Raw genomic sequence first — 17490 nt, 5'->3', positions numbered from 1 at the left:
ATAATTAATACAAAAAATCTATAAATGGACCATAGTCATTAAAATTTTAAATTTCAATCATCAAATTAAAAGTTATAATTACGTGTAAAATATAATTAATTTTCCGTTTAGAAATTCACCTATGAAATGTTTGAAAAAAACACAACAATACACTACAATAGAATTAATTTTTCATTCAGAGATTCACCTACAAAATGCGGGAAAAAACAAAAGAGTACTAAAATCAGTAGCTATTCCTATAATGGAATTAGATAAAAATCATCCTTATACTTTTTTAAAAATGAACAACAACATTTATTTGACCCTTTCAAAATCATTTAACAACAGATCTACATATATTTTTCATTTTTCATGTCTAAACTAAAATAACTTATTTAACAATAAAAAACGAAAAAAAAATATAATAAATACGGACAAATAGTAAAAAGGGTTGAAAAACCTCACACGGTGTTCAATCAAAGAATTCTGGTTATCTCTTGCAACAGGTACTCGGTGCTTTACCTAAAATAGAATACCCATGCTTCCCAGCATAAAATTCAATTTTTTAAAAATAAAAAAGAGAAAATATATATACTTTTCGGAAGAGAAACATCTTCTTCCTTTGATTTTGCAACTATGTTCATGGGTTCCATTTTTTTTTAATCTAAAAATAGAACAATAATAATGGAATTAGTACAATCTTAATTTGAGATATGAGTAAAGGAAAAGAGTGAGAGAATAAAACCTAAAATCTTAATTTGAGATCTTAATTTTGGAGCAATGTCGATTGACAAAATTAAAAAGGAAGTCATTCATAGAATTGAAATCTGTGAAATTTGTAATACAAATTCATTTGCAAAGATGGAGGTTTTGATAGAGAAGGTGACTGTCTCTTTGTAGATTGCTCACGTCCTTGAAATCACACTAAATGGTGACTGTCTCTTTGTATCTCTATAATGTAACTTGTACCAACTATTCAAATCAATAAAATCCATTGAACTTTTTTAATTCGAGCATGTAAAAATAATAAGTTACTAGAATACATTGACTTCTATTAAAACCTGAAAAAATTACATTAGCTTTCAACCAAAATCTTCTCAATTTCGCTTTTGGCATATTCAAAATTTACCAATGGTTAATACTCCTTCTTTTTATGATGATGATCATTATCATATTCATATCATTAAGAGATTAATTAATCTTTCATTCCTAATTCTGCAGGATCAGTACCCGGCTTTGCACCAATTGCAAAAAACTCAATAATAACTTCCAAAGGCATACCCTTTGTTTCAGGAACTTTCATGTAAACAAATATCCATGAAATGATGCAGCCACCAACAAACAAAGCGAAGACGCCGCTGAGACCAAGAAGTTGTAGCAAATAAGGGAACATCAATGTGACAGCCAATGTGCAGGCCCAATATGTAAGAGAAGTAAGGGAAATGCAGATTCCGCGGACACTAGTCGGGAAGATTTCTGAACATATAATGCTGGGAATAATACCAAGGCCCATACAGAAGACACTTTCATAAACCACAACACTGATAGCTGAAATTGATGCATTTAGGACTGGGCTCAGTTGAAAAAACTGTTTCATTACTAGAACTAGGAGACATACTATCAAAATCGGTATTGTGTACAGCATGATTGACCTGTTATAAGAAAATAAACAATGTTATTTAGAAACAAAGATAATTGTGTAAATAGTACTCAGTCAAAGTTCTAAACATACCTTCTGCCAGCAACATCCATGAGCCTTATGGAAATAGCTATACAAGGAAGCATACAGAATGTTGTAATGATATTTACAAGAAAAGAAGCAGATATTGAACTGATGCCTAAATTTGATAGAAGAGCTCCTACTCCTGCCTGCTCAAGAATCTGAGGAGCATAGAATAGAAATCCATTTATGCCAGCAGCCTGCAATGTGTATTATTGATTTTCAGAATAGTTAGAAAGGAGCTGGTTTATAATCAATTTTTTTTTATCGAATATCAATTATAGAATGTAATACTAATTGTACCTGTTGAAGAATTTGAAGTCCTATTCCAACAATTAACGCACGCTTGACGCCTGGTTCTATAAGAGCTCTCCACTTTGGACCTTTTGCAACGACTTCTGGCATACTCAACGCATAACTAGTTCCAAGAACTGACCGGCTGACTATACCAGCGGCCTGAAAAGCTTCGCCACCATCTATAGGTATGTCATAGCCAGAAGTTGAAACAAAAGAAATATGCGGAGACTGAGACACTGCAGCCGCAGAAGGATCTGCGTGCAAATAAACCCTCTGGAGTCCTTCTCTTTTCCCACCCATTGTATCATCAGTTGATTTGTAAACCAATTGCCAACCTCCACCGATGTCCGTATTTCTAGGTGTTTCAACATCATTTCCATGAACCAAACTGCTATGGCTTCTCATACCTAACATATCCTTAGATCCATAAGCCCTATCAGGACCACCGTGAAATGGATTCAATGGAGCACGTAGGTTGTCACCTGTACCGAACGGGCTAGACTCTGGATCTCTCGTGCTAAATATACTATTAGCATTGTTAATCAACATGCTGTTTGTACGGCCGTTCTCGATGAGAGTACTCTCGTGCAAACTTCCAAATAGGTTGACAATAGGATCTTTCAGAGTAGCAGTTGCTTGAGATGCAAAGCTTCCATGCTGAGATACCATACTATTCAATAGCATGCTACCTTGCCCATTCACAGGTTGAGCAACCATTGTCACCTCATCATTAGGTCCATATAATTTTATATAATCTTTTCCTGCTTCTTGGTTGACAAGGATCTCACTGGCCGGAGCAACTACATATTCTTCTATGGACATGTCTTCACCCCCAGGACGGAGACCCTCCGCGAGCAAAGCCATCTCCCCTGTAAATCAAACACAGTTGACTCCCAATCAGTTGAAATACATGACAATAACCATGCATTATGCTCGTAAGTGGAGACAACTACATGGATCACAATCCGACATCATAAGGATTTGCTTAGATTAGATTATTGTGAGACTATTTCTGAGATCTTATGAAGACACCTTATGACATTTCCATAAATTATTTTCAGCTTTTTCTATAAATCTCCAAGATAGTTTATGAAAACAACTTATACTTATATGAAATTAAAAATAACTTACACATAAGTCATTATATGATAAGCGCGTATACCTAAGTGCTTAAATAAGTTGTTTATCGAAACATGGCCTAAATCATGTGCTAATCAATTGAAAAATAATGATGCGGAAAAAATAAAGCTAACAATAACATATAAAGGCTAATTAACCTGAGACATCATCAACGCAGCGAAGTCTTTTCAAAACTTTCTCAGCCTCAAGGAATCGGCCTTTGCTTACAAGCCACCGAGGAGACTCAGGAAGATAAAACACAGTGAGCAAAAAATAAACAACAGAAGGAATAGAAATAGCACTAAGCATAACTCTCCAACTAGGCGACGGCATCAAGGACATGAAGAAGACAAGAATGTAAGCCAAAAACATTCCAGCAGAACAAGAAAACTGTGCAAGAGTGTTCAACTGTCCTCTTATATCAGGTGGTGCTATCTCAGATATGTAAAGTGGATTAAAAGTAACAGCAAGAGCAATGGCAACGCCTTTGATTATCCTTGACAAGAGAATAACAGTAACATTAGGAGCCCATAACATTATTAAACCACCAATAATAAACATAACAGAAGATGTTATCAACATAGGTCTTCTTCCAACCATATCAGAGATTGTTCCAGAAAATATGGTAACAACAGTTGCAGTTATAAAAGACATTGACACAATCAACCCTTCAAGTGTTGGATCCTTCTCCAATTCAAATTCTTGTTTGATGTAGGTCATAGCACCTGCACAACAGGCAAAATCATATACTTTAAGCTGAAAATGCTATACAAGTAGATGAGAAAGATTTGAAAAAACCAGAAACCTGCAATGGTTGAGCTTTCCCATCCATTAAGTAGATTCCCAAGTGTAGCAACAACAGCAATAATCACAACCTCCATCATATTTTTGTCAGCTACACTCAAATTGGAAGCTTTGAAAAAATTCCAACAAGAAACTTTGAAGTGTTGATGATTAATGTTTTTTTTAATCTGTATGATACTGTTTGTTGTTTAGTTCTCGTGAGTAACTTATATGATAAACAATTGAACATATCTAGGTGATGTGTCTCTGCGTTAACTTTGACTGTGAATGTATCATATCTATCTATATCACAAACAAGTTTATATGGAAATAAATTTAAAAGTAAAGAATATACTTCTATAAGAGTGTAGAAATTTAAAATTCAAAATAATTCATGATTCAATTGAAATTCATTTATTTTTAAATTATTTTATTTGGATGAGTATTAAGATAATTCATTGTTAGATTTTTAGAGTTTTTTTTTATAAAATTTAAATTTTTTGGATCAAATAAAAAAATGAAAAGTAGGGACCAATTTATAATTTTTAAAATTTGAATGATCAAGTTGTAAATTTTAAAATTATTAAGGATCACTTTACAATTTTTTGAAAATTTTTGGGGTCAATTTTGTAATTTTAGATAATATGAGGACCAATTTGCAAAATCTGAAGAAATAATAGTAATAAATACATTTTATGAAATATTAGAGAAATTTCAAATTCTTTGATTTTTTGTGTTATTTCAAAACGATTAAATTTGACTTAGATAAAACACTCCATAAATTTCTATCAATTTAACAATTCTTCATTTTTGTATCCAAACAATAAATTTTGTGTAAATCATTTTAAATTACCTCAAATATTACATTACCTCATTAAAATGCTTCATCCAAGCACACTCTATAGTTTATGGATACAAAAATGAAGAATTGTTAAAATGATGGAAATTTATGGAGTATTTCATCTAAGTTAAATTTAATCATTTTGAAATGACACCAAAAACCAAAGAATTTGAGATTCCTCTCATGTTCCATAGAATGTATTTGTTATTATTATTTCTTCAAATTTTACAAATTGGTCCTCATATTTTCCAAAATTATAAAATTGACCCCAAAAATTTTTAAAAAATTGCAAATTGGTCCTTGATAATTTTTAAAATTTACAATTTGGTCCTTCAAATTTTTAAAAATTGCAATTTGGTCCCTACTTTTCAATTTTTTAATTTGGTCCAAAAAATTTATATTTTATAAAAAATGACCCAAAAAATCTAACAATGAATTACCTTAATACTTCATCCAAACAAAATAATTTAAAATGAATGGATTTCAATTGAATCATTTGAATTGCTTTGAATTTTAAATTCCCTTAAAATTTCTAATTACCTCATCCAAACACATAAGAGTGTGTTTGGATGAGGTAATTGGAATTTTAAATTGAAAGTAATTCAAATAATTCAATTGAAATTCATTCATTTTTAAATTATTTTGTTTGGATGGAGTATTAAGATAATTCATTGTTAGATTTTTGGGGTCATTTTTAAAAAAAATTAATTTTTTTGGACCAAAATAAAAAATTGAAAAGTAGGGACCAATTTGCAATTTTTAAAAATTTGAAGGACCAAATTGTAAATTTAAAAATTATTAAGGACCAATTTGCAATTTTTTTAAAAAATTTGGGGTTAATTTTGTAATTTTGGAAAATATGAGGACCAATTTGTAAATTTTGAAGAATAATAATAACAAATACATTCTATGGAACATGAGAGGAATTTCAAATTCTTTGGTTTTTGGTGTCATTTCAAAATAATTAAATTTAACTTAGATGAAATACTCCATAAATTTCTATCATTTTAACAATTCTTCATTTTTGTATCCAAACAATGGATTTTGGTCAAATCACTTTAAATTCCCTCAAAACATTACTTTCCCTCATTAAAATGCTCCACCCAAACACACTCTAAGATTATGGTTAGGGAAATTTATTGAATATGAAAATATTTAAATATTTGTAAATTCAATTCATAAGTTTAATAAATATAATAATCTTCTCATTAATCCATGGACTCCAAAGTCTTTTATGAGACCTAGTTGTTCTCGAAAAAAAGTGCATTCAATGCCTTTTTTTTGGAAGAGGTAACATTTCATTGAGAGTGATTCACATGTCTCCTTACGCTATTTGGTGGTGATCTTTCCTCTTCTTTAGAACACTTAAGTGTTTTGGAACAATTTTTTAGAAGATCTCAATGGTTGGTGGTGCGTAGTGGATCATACGGTCCTTAGGAGATGAATAAGGTATATAAGGCTTTTAAAGCGTCATTTTTATCTCCTCTGCTATCAACGACCTACAAAAATGCTCTTTAGGTTTTCTTCACCATTTTTCTTTATGAGCGTTCTTGTTCTAGTATTTGATCAAGTTTGTATGGTTATGTTTATCGGTGCTTGTCGTGCATGCTTGCTTTATCCATCTTCTAAGATAAATCTTTAACTTTCCTCTTCTACTTCTATTCCTCTTTTTAGGGTTTTCAGAAAATGAATCGTTTGATTCTCTGTCTTTTTCTTTGAGAATTTCTTCTGTTGTTGGCAATTTTAGTCATAGAGATTGTATCAACCTCGATCAGGAAGGTAAATAGGAACATCTCAGGTGGCTAGATGGATAAAGACATAATGGGGACCGTTTCTATGTTTGTTCATGAGGGTGTTTTGGACCAGGCTTCGATAGACGTTGGTCCTTCATCTGATAGGGGATTAATTCCCCCTGATGAAGATAAGAGGGTATACAACCAATATGATAGGTGCATCATTCCTTCCATGAAGATAAGAGGGTATACAACCAATATGACAGGTACAACCAATATGACATAGGCTTTTGTCTTCCTTTATATGAGTTTGAGGTCAGCATACTAAACCACTTTTTAATTTCCCCTTCACAATAACATCCAACGACTTGGACATTTGTTAAAATTTTCCAACATTGATGTGAGTCCAACGGGATAAGCCAAATGTGACTTTCTTCTTTCACCTTTCCAAGGAGGATGAGTTCTTGATGGGGCGGGATCCTACGTTAATAAGGAGAGGGACTTATCTCGAGAAGAGTTATATTTGAAGAACCACTTATTGGCTTATTATAAGGAGCTTAGTTATGTCGTTGGCGTTGTTCCAGTAGGCGCATCATTAAGTAAATGGTTGGAAAGGTTCATTCATACTCGTTGGTTGGTGGATGCCAAAGAGAAGGAGAGGAAAACCATTTTTGGTAAGTAACCTAAAATCTTTTTTTCTTTAATTGTCTACCTGAATTACTTCTCTTCCAACGTCTTCATCTGATGGTTGTGCATATGCGATAAAGTGTGGAGAAGTAATGTGGCAGATAAGGAGAGAGGTTCAAGATGTTTCCTTTTAGGTAGAATTACGAGTACCCCGTCTACTAGGGAAGCTTCTACCTCATTTACACCCGATGATACACCTTATAGTCCATTTTTTAGTCCTACTATTTGGGTCATGCCCCCCACTCAAATAAAATTTTTGGTCTCTCATGGTCGGACCATGGTAGCGGATGAAGTTTCACCCCCTTTGCAACTGGTGGGCGAGGAAAGATTAGCTCCTATCCCTGAATTTGATAAGTTTATGTTTAGAGGCTGCCTAGCAAACATCCTTAGATAAGGTCTGCAGGAGGGCAAACATATATTCTAGTGGAGTCAAATCCTATGTAGATAGCTTGTCCATGTCTGAGGATGAGTAGGAAGTTTTAGTCCTCAGTTTCTGACAAAGATTACACTTAATTATCAAGTCTCTCTAAAGAATCTCGACGAGCAAAATTGGTAATGTTGACTTACCATACTCGTCAGACGCTAACCATTATAGCACTTAGGGCTATTGGATAGGAAGATGTCTTCTAACGCAACCTTATTCGACAAGAGAAGAAGATGACCAAGGAACCGGTTGATTCGTTTTCGGCGATGGAAGCCGATGTAAAAGCCATTTGAGTATCATGGTACTCTAGTTAAGAAGGTGGAATTGCTGGAACATAATTGGTTTGTACCATATCTCTAAGGTTTTGATGATAATAAAGTATTTAAAGAACAATTGGGTATACTAATTTTTGTTAAAGTGTGTAGGACCATAGACTAAAAATTTGTGATACAAGTTAAGTTCTGACACTGAAATTGAAAATTTGAAGAGAATCTTGAAGATATGAATCTGAAGGATCAAAACATGATCATCAGAATCTGAAGACTCAGACTCTAAATCTAGCTAAGAAGACTCTAAAGAGGTCAACTTCTGAAGATTAGACTCTGAAGAAATTCAACTTATAAAGACTCAAATTCTGAAGAAGGCCAACCTCTGAATATCCGGACTCTAAAGGCTTAGACACAGAAGTCAGTCAAAGCGCTAAGATCAAGAAACTATGATAGGTCACTACCAGAATCAGAGAGAAAATTTTCTTCCTATGATAACATGAAGATTAAAGTTCAAAGACATGAGGGATGGAATGAATAATTCCTTTTGAAGCTAAGGTTTTTCAAAAGATTTTTTCCAGGCATTAACCATTTGAAGAAACATGTCAACGTCTCTGATCAAAGCTTCTCAAAAACTCTCATGTGAAAGAAGTCTTCTCCAACGTCTCTCGTATATTTCTCTATATAAGGAACCGAAGACTTGTAGAAAATTATTGAATGAAATATTGACAAACAACAGTTAATATTCTATCAAATCAAAAGCACAAGTTCAACTTAGAATTTCTTAATACTTGTACATTCTTAGAAGTTCTTAAGTCTTAAGATTCTTTTGTATTTTATTTTTTTTACACCACCGATCATATGTAAGTTAGATTGTAAGAAGTATCTTGCTAGTGTTCTTGAGCATCTGGAAGTCTCTTGCTTATGTGCTTGAGCATTAGAAGTCTCTTACTTGAGGTTTTGAACATTGGAAGTCTCTTGCTTATATGCCTGAGCATTGCAAGTCTCTTGCTTGTATGCTTGAGCATTTGCAATTATATTTGGTAATAATGGAAATCTTCCGAGAATTTTTTTACAGACGTTCATCTTGATTAGGCTATTGAAAATGGGAAGGTGGTATTCTAGATGGTTTAGTATTCTCTTCACTTTTTTTAAAGATGTTCTTGTACCCGACATATGTAAATATTTGTTGTTGTAATCTCTTAATATATATTTTTGTTTGTTACTTACTCAAATTTTACCTATTTTTATGGTGTTGCTTTTGGTCCCATGTTTGTTTCTCTAGGACCTAACTATTTCTTCGAGGTTATGCTCAAAGTTTATTAGACTTCTATCGAGATCGTGCTCATTTAAAGGCTGATACCTGATCAGTGCATTTTGATGCACAATCTTTTATGTTTGTACTTAGGCATTTCCGTAATTTGTTTTGCTTATTTTTCACTTTTATTGTGTTTTCATATTTTATTTTATTTTTTCTTTTATTTAATTTTCATATTATATTTTCAGCATTTGCAACTTTCAATAAAAAATCATAACTAGAGCTATGAGAATTAGATTGACGCGTTCTAATATTCGTCGGAAAGCTGAGAGAAAGAGCTACAACTTTCATGTTGGAGTCAAAGGCTGATTCGGAGTGTATAATTCCTAGAAATTCATTGGAGTTTCTGACTTTAGAAATCTTTAGTTTCGGGTTGATTTTGGGCCGAGTTTTCTATGTTTTTCGACCCAGTTGGGTTATGATCCGAATTCCTTGTTTCACTTATACCTAGTAATCGCGCTACTGTTCATTGTACGTTTTTTACTCTATTCACGAAATATTTCTGAAGCTTTGTACGGTTGTAATGGAGAACTAATCCCAAGGCGAAATCTATTGATTACGGGTTCCATCATACTTTGAGGTTATAATAATTTTAATCAAGTTTCTATTCCGTTCAACTATATTATGTGATTCTTGTTTGCTTAATTAAATTTTCATAGAGTATATTGATTTAATTCGATTGTTGCATGATCCTTAACTATAATCACGTTAGTGTTTGCTAAATCCATTATTGTGTTTGCTTAATCTGCTAGGGCTTAAATATGTTTTCTTAATTCTGATAATAGGAACTTACATCACATAAAACTTGTTGCGCTTGTTAGTGAGTTTTGCAATCAAATAAGAATAGATTAGGAGATTGAATTTATAATAATCAATGATAAGTCAGAACCAGAAACAATAGATTAGTCGTTTTAGCTTATTTGATAATCACTTATTTTCTTTGCACTATTTTTTCTAAACAAAAAAAACCCCCCATAATAGCTTAAGTTAGTTAATAACAATCCAAAAGTCCTTGAGATACGATACTCAAGTCGTTGTCGCTAAATTACGGTTTTTAAAATTATTCGTTTTGATCCGTGCGCGACAACAGATCAAATTAAGTCACTTCAAGCTCTAGAGACTAACAGACATGAGTGAATCATATAAGGGCTGATACCCTTTCTCCGTCCCTAGGTGAAAACCTGGTTTGAGGTTGACGTATGGAAGAGATAGTCATGCGCTTTATGGCTTGCTTTCTTTGTGTGTGTGCATTTGCATAATGGGGTTTTGATTGCTTTAGTCATGCACTTGTGGCGTTTGTGACAATACCCTAGAGTCTTTGAGATGTGGATTTGATATATTTAGTCATATCCTAGACTCGTCGTTAACTTTCATAATCACAGGGAAAAGAGATGGTTTAGTATAAACTTATTCTTTATTTAATTGGATAACATAATATATTGTGGTAATGTGTCATCACTTTTTCAAAGGAACTAAAATAAGATAACCAAGTGGCATATCTATCACTTGTTGGCCACGAGACATTTGGTGATTGACTTTGACTCCATTAGGATCAACCATTTGTTCTCGCCTGGCCGTAATGACCTACTTTACATGTGGTAGGTCAGATAACCATGTTTCTTAGTTATCCAACCAGGGAGCCTCCTTTGTTATCCATGGCTTTACCTTTGCCTTCTTTTTTGTATTGCTATAAAGCCTTATAAATCTACTTTTCCCCAAATGAGTTGGCAGTTATTATTACTGACTCATCATGGACGTTGTGGTACTTCACCTTAAGGTGGACCATAGATTTACTACGTCAAAGGTTGCTACAAAGGGGAGGTCGAGGACATAGTTGTAGACTCTCTTGTAAAGGACTACAAAGAAATGGGACTCAATAGTTCTAATATCTATTCCTTCTTCAAGGTGAACATTGCCTCAATGTATCCCTAAGGAAGGGTTACAGTGTCATTGAAAGCATGTAGGTCGTCAAACGTCTTTCTCTGATGGTTGGTGAGATCTCATGTTTACAGGTCCACAATTGATACTCATTCCTAAGAGTTTTTCTTCATAGTTGATGTAAGGTTATGCCCTATTCAACAAGTTTTTCAGGTTATGAGCCTCTTTGTGCCCTAGTTTTCTTAATTATCTATATTTTCGGATACTCATAACCTTCAAATTACTCATGTCAAACTTGTCTGGTACCTTTTCAACATAGCTTTTTTTAGTGAGCCTGAATTTCTAGCATTCATATCCCTATAAACTTCCTTATCAAGAATCTCCTTAGAAACACCTAAGTCTTTTATATCAACTCCTTTTCCAACATGATTTTTTAGTTCATTTATGTGATGTAAATGATTATCAGCAATCAATATATCATCAATATACAATAATTAGACAATAGAAGAACCATTGTTAAGGCGCCTAACATAAACAAGACATTCATAATCACACATTATGTAGACAATATGAAGCATGTTTAAATCAAAGTGCTTGTACCATTTCCTTGGGGACAATCTGAACCAGTGTCATTGAACCTCTCTAGATGTTCTAGATAAATTTTCTCATCTATATTACCTTGAAAAAATGGTGTCTTAGTATCCATTTGCTCTAAATGTGTGTCCTAGATGGCTACCAAGGATAACGTTGCCCTAATAGACGTATGTCTGACGACCTGAGAGAAAATCTCATCAAAGTCAACCCTTTTCTGTTGTAAATACCGTTTTCTATAAGACGAGCCTTGAAATTTTCTCCTTATTTTTCTGTTATTGTTAATTTTCTCTTGAACACCCACTTATAACCAATGGCCTTTATCCCATAAGGAAGCACAATAAGCTCCCATGTCTGGTTTTTCTTTCAGGACTTCATATCCTATATCATTTCGCTCATTCATTTATCTTTGTCATGGCTAACTATAGCCTCTCGAAAGGTTGAAAGGTATCCAAAACTAGTAAGAAGTGCAAAGGCTGCCAACTATTCATACCCATATATTTTTGGTGGGTTGGTTAAACGACACTTTCTATCACGTACAAAAACATATTCATGTACTCCACCTAAAACTCCAGGTCCATAGTCAATTTTAGTACCAAATTCTACTTCCTCTTGTGGCTTAGGAACTACATGCATATTATTCACTGGTGGCAGATCAACATCCACCCGAATCACCTGTTTACTGGAAGTTTCTCCTTCAGATGTTGACACGTATGTTGTAACTGACTGCTTCAACATCAATTTCTCATAAAAAACAACAAATTTTCCAATTACCATCTTCTTTTTAATCAGATCTCGTAACTTGAACCCCTTCACACCTTTTTCTGTAACTAGCAAAGAGATATTTATTTGAATTTTGATCAAGTTTAGATCGATCTTCACTTGATAAATGCACATAAGTAGGACACCTAAAAATACTTAAATTGCAAAGATCAATAGGATTATCTGTCCACACCTCATCTCCAATCTTCTTACCAATGAATCTCGTGGTAATCTGTTGATAAAATATCATGTCATGTTAAGTACCTTTGCCTAGAAACCTTTTGATAATCCAACATTTAACAAGAGACGTTTCCCTTTTAGTTATAGACCTATGTTTTCTCTTTGTCATACCATTTTGTTGTAGTGTCTTACAAATTAAGAAATGCTTTTGAATATCGTGTTCTTTATATAACCTCTTGAATTTTGATTAAGTGTACTCTATACCATTATTTGAACGTAAATACTTGATTTTTTTGCATGTTTTATTCTTCACGTCTGCCTTTTACAAAATACACCTAAAACTTGCAAGAAAAATAATTTTTTTAAAGTACAAAATACTTAGAACCACTCATGGAAACTTCTTTGGTTGGGCCACACACATCAAAATGCACAGAGTCTAAAATATCTTATGTTTTTTGTTTTCTAGACTTGAACCGAACACAACACAATTTTCAAGTGCACAATATTTGCACAAATCTATATTGCAACTACGAACACCCTTCAATATATTTTTCTTATGAAGTTCTACCATACAATGCTCATTGAGATGATCCAAAAGTATATGCCAGAGTTTGGTTGCATCATTATCATACTAAATTCATACAACATTACCTACAATAGTGTTTCCCCAAAAATTTGTAGATGTTACTTACAATCCTCGTTGCTATCATCACAATCAAGGCACCCTGCTAACCTTCATAATGTCCCTATCTTCATCAGACCTGTATAAGAAACCATTTTCCTATAGAATATCTAGGGATATTAAGTTTTTCCTTAATTGCAGAATATATCTGATATCATTCAATGTTTGACACCACCATTCTCCATGGAAATTCTAATTTATCATATTCCACTAATAGTACATGCTTTATCATCACCCATTAAACAAATCCAAAATTACCTGACTTGATTGTACTGAACCACTCTAGGTGTGACATCATGTGGTAAGAACAACTTGAGTCAAGAATTCACGCATTTGTGCACTTATCGGATGAAACACATAGTGTATTTGTTTCCCTACCAAAATCATCAGTTTGAACCATATTTACAAAACTTGATGAACCATGCTTTCTGTTTGGACAATCCCTCTTTCAATGTTCAATATGTTTGCAATTATAACACTCAATTGTTTCTTGATTCCTGGATTTATACCTTTTATTTCCATAATATACTTTACCGCTGTTCTACCCATGGTCTTGACCATTCTTCACATACAAACCTGCGTCTCGAGTTTTTTCTTCTACACTTTATCTCCTATGAGAATGAGACAAAGTGTAGTCGTAATCACATAAAGACTAATAATGTCTTTCCTGTAGGTAAGAGTAGTCACCAAGTGGTCATAAGAACTTGATAAGGAGCACAACAAGATAATTATCTTATTTTCATCATCAATCTTCACCTCAAGCCTCACTCGATTGGTGATTAAGTTGTTGAAGACACTAATGTTGTCGTAAATCAGATCCTTTCATCTTTAATCTGTATAGTCGTTGTTTTGTGAATAATTTGTTCATCAGTATTTTTTTACATATACTGAATCTCCAATTTGTCTCAAACATCCTTCGATATTGTTAGGTTCAAAATATAATACATCACCTTATTTGAAACACATAGGCGAATCAATCTTCCGAGAGTTACTGTTCGTGTACTCCCAATCACCTACAATTGTTGTGCTTAAGATACGTTTTGAGATTTTACATTATATTATTGTATTCCCTTTTATGTTTATATGAGTCATAATTCGCGATGGTGATCTAATTGTGCTTGCTTTCACCTTCCTTTTGAGTTGGTTAGGAGCTATACCTCTTTCTAGGTGAGGGGACATGGCATCATGCTTTCTCACTAGATTCTCTTTCTGCTGTTGTTATTTTTTGTTTTTCTTTTTAACCTTGTCGTTTGTTATATGTTGTTTTGTCGTTGAGATGTTTCTGATCTGTATGATACCTCCTCCTCCAGGGTATTTATAATTTTACTTCAATCTTTCTTTTAATATATAATATATATTTTACGTCCAAAAAAACAGCATGTTGTGAGTTGGCAAATCATCTTTGAACCCCTACCCCCAATTAATATGATCTCACTTTAAATTTATTTTCACTTCAAAAAAGTGGTCGTCTCAACGGAATTCATATTTAAGCAATAAATCTTACATCAAAAAGGAAAAAAAGAGGGATATATGTTATCATGCCACATGTTTCATAATCACATGCTCATTTCTTTACAGAGACATGGGAAAGAGATAGGGAGATATTTTCTCAATTGACTACCGACTTTCACTTTATTTTATTTCTCTTATTTAAGCATTATTAATTTCATAATCCAATTCAAGCATGATTTGGCCATCCACGATTTGGCATATGTTTATTTTATTTTGTGTTTTCTTGTTCACTTAGGCACGTCATTTGGTAAATGACAAGCTTACTAACAATTTCTTCCTCATTTTTATTTGTAGTCCTCCTATGTCACTTTCCCTAAACTTCAACATACACTATTTTAGTGCCATAATGCTTGCTCACCCAGCTACAGGTGGAGCAACATAAACCAGTATGTTTCATATTATAATAAGAGTGTAAATCCTGTTAACATTTGGCAAGAAAGCATGTGGTTCAGCATAATGAACAAAACAAATAAAATAAAAGACAACAAAAAAGAAAGATTTATTTTATAAAAAAAAAAACTTAATCAGTACATGAGCTCTTGGATTTATATAGGTTCAAGAGGGCCGGGTTGATGTGCTTATGCACAGTGCATAAGTCTCATACGAGTAATATTTAAATTGTTTCGAGTAACATTTTAGTTAGAAACGAGTAATAATATTATAATCTATGAATAATATATGTATTATTTATACACATCTATTAATTATGAGTAATTATTAATTGTGAGTAATGAGTACACTATTCTGAGTAATATTTACATCATTCTGAGTAATATCGAATTTTAACTATTTTGAGTAATATATTTATTGTTCTGAGTAATATTTATACTATTTTGAGTAATCTGTATATTATTTTGAATAATAAATATAATATTTTGAGTAATATAAACAATATTTGAGTATTTATGCACCGTGCATAAGGATATACCTTATGCACATCAACACATCTCGGTCCAAGAGTATAAATTAGTTAGAGAAAAAGCTCTAACAAATTAGTTTAATATTCTAACTAATTAATAAATTAGAAAATTAATTATAATTATGATTCGAATGATAAATTATATTGTAACAAATTCTTTAATCTGGAATGAACCTAAATCATTTCTAGTTTGTGAACAAGAGAGGTGGAGGATCCAATATGAAGAACTTTGATGAAGAGGTCTGCAACTTTGTTCTCACAATTGATGGACATCAAATGTATGATTTTGGTTTGAATTTGTTAGGAACCAGGCAGAAATCTATTTCAATGTGCTTTCTTCTTTCATGAAATACTAGGTTAGAGGCTATGTGAATGAGATTTCTATTGTCACATAATAGTGTTACTCGTTGCTTGTGTGGAATGAAGAGATCATGGAGTAAGTATAGTTGTTCTGGACTGGTATAATGACTAAGCATGGTCCAATCCGCTTCTAACTCCAGGACGGTCCAAAAGAGTTGGCTCAATCAGTAGGGACAACAAAACGCGTTTTTCCCTTCTGACCCTAAGCAGGGCACGCATGGCCAGTTGATTCACCTGGCCAGCCAGATCAACGCTACATTCGAGTTACACTCCTTCCCGCGCCAACTACTAGTTTCACCTTGCCCAGGCAGCCCATCCAGGATGTAGAGCACGACCTGCCCGAGAAATTCTGCTTTCATGCAGAAATTCTTGGCAATCACTTATTTTGGGCCTGATCCTTGGATGTCCAGCCCAAAATAGGTACCAATGGCCACGCGCTGGGGACATTATTAATACCCTCTCATTTGAAAGGGCCGGGTATGCAAATCTTATCCTAAACACTATCACGTATCTCTACACTCTTGTTGACCTTATCATCAGAGTGCCTTGCAAGTACACCCCCCTTCTCCTTGATTCCAACCTAGTACACGAAGTCTCTAGTCCACTTCAGGTTTGGATCAACCGGTAAGATCAATGGCGTCGTCTGTGGGAACTTCTGTTCTCCCCATCTTTCTTTCCCCAGAAACCAAAGATCAAAGCATCTTTTAAGATTTCAAACATGTCTAGTCATGACGACGACCATAATGTTCAACCTACCATCATCTCGCCCGAGAACATAACCAGCCTAGACAACATGAATCCCTTCCTGGAGGACATTTGTAACACCCAGACTACTTTCGGGATGATCGACTGACCCCACAAACCAACACAGGTCTTTTCAGCATGCTTTGACCTCACTCGCATGCTTTCCGGTAAACTTCCCAGAAGGTCACCCATCCCAATACTACTCCAAGTCAAGCACGCTTAACTGTGAAGTTCTTATCGAACGGTCTCCCGAAAAGAAGATGCATCTTGTTGGTATAGGTAGTACCCATCAATCCTTATAAGCTTTCTTTTGACCATGCAGTCCCATACTTGCACGGCCTCAGGATCCCTCTCATTCCGATGTGGCGACCACCCTAGCCCTCTTCGGCCTCAGGTGTTACATGCGGTGCAACTACCCCTCGCCTTCTTCGGCCTCGGGTGTTACATGCCCACCAGCTTCCGCATGGTTCGTCCTCGAACCACATCGTACTGGGAGAGGTCTGGCTCTGATACCATTTGTAACACCCAGACTACTTTCGGGATGATCGACTGACCCCACAAACCAACACAGGTCTTTTCAGCATGCTTTGACCTCACTCGCATGCTTTCCGGGAAACTTCCCATGCAGTCCCATACTTGCACGGCCTCAGGATCCCTCTCATTCCGATGTGGCGACCACCCTAGCCCTCTTCGGC

General features: G+C 34.2%; 1 protein-coding gene across 1 annotated transcript; it reads right to left on the bottom strand.

Moving 5' to 3' along the window:
* Nucleotides 1-742: 742 nt before the first annotated feature.
* Nucleotides 743-4175, bottom strand: LOC131646713 (monosaccharide-sensing protein 2-like). The gene is made up of 5 exons (XM_058916682.1): nucleotides 3921-4175; nucleotides 3274-3840; nucleotides 2003-2865; nucleotides 1712-1899; nucleotides 743-1631 (listed from the first exon to the last, which is right to left on the bottom strand). Exons 1-5 carry the CDS (start codon nucleotides 3997-3999, stop codon nucleotides 1175-1177), a joined length of 2154 nt encoding a protein of 717 aa, XP_058772665.1. The 5' UTR covers nucleotides 4000-4175; the 3' UTR covers nucleotides 743-1174.
* Between the last annotated feature and the right edge of the window lie 13315 nt (nucleotides 4176-17490).

This window comes from Vicia villosa, linkage group LG2 (assembly GCF_029867415.1).
Source record: "Vicia villosa cultivar HV-30 ecotype Madison, WI linkage group LG2, Vvil1.0, whole genome shotgun sequence".
Taxonomy (NCBI): Eukaryota; Viridiplantae; Streptophyta; class Magnoliopsida; order Fabales; family Fabaceae; genus Vicia; species Vicia villosa.
The sequence above is the reverse complement of the archived record's forward strand: the minus strand, read 5'-3'. Positions and strand labels throughout refer to the sequence as shown.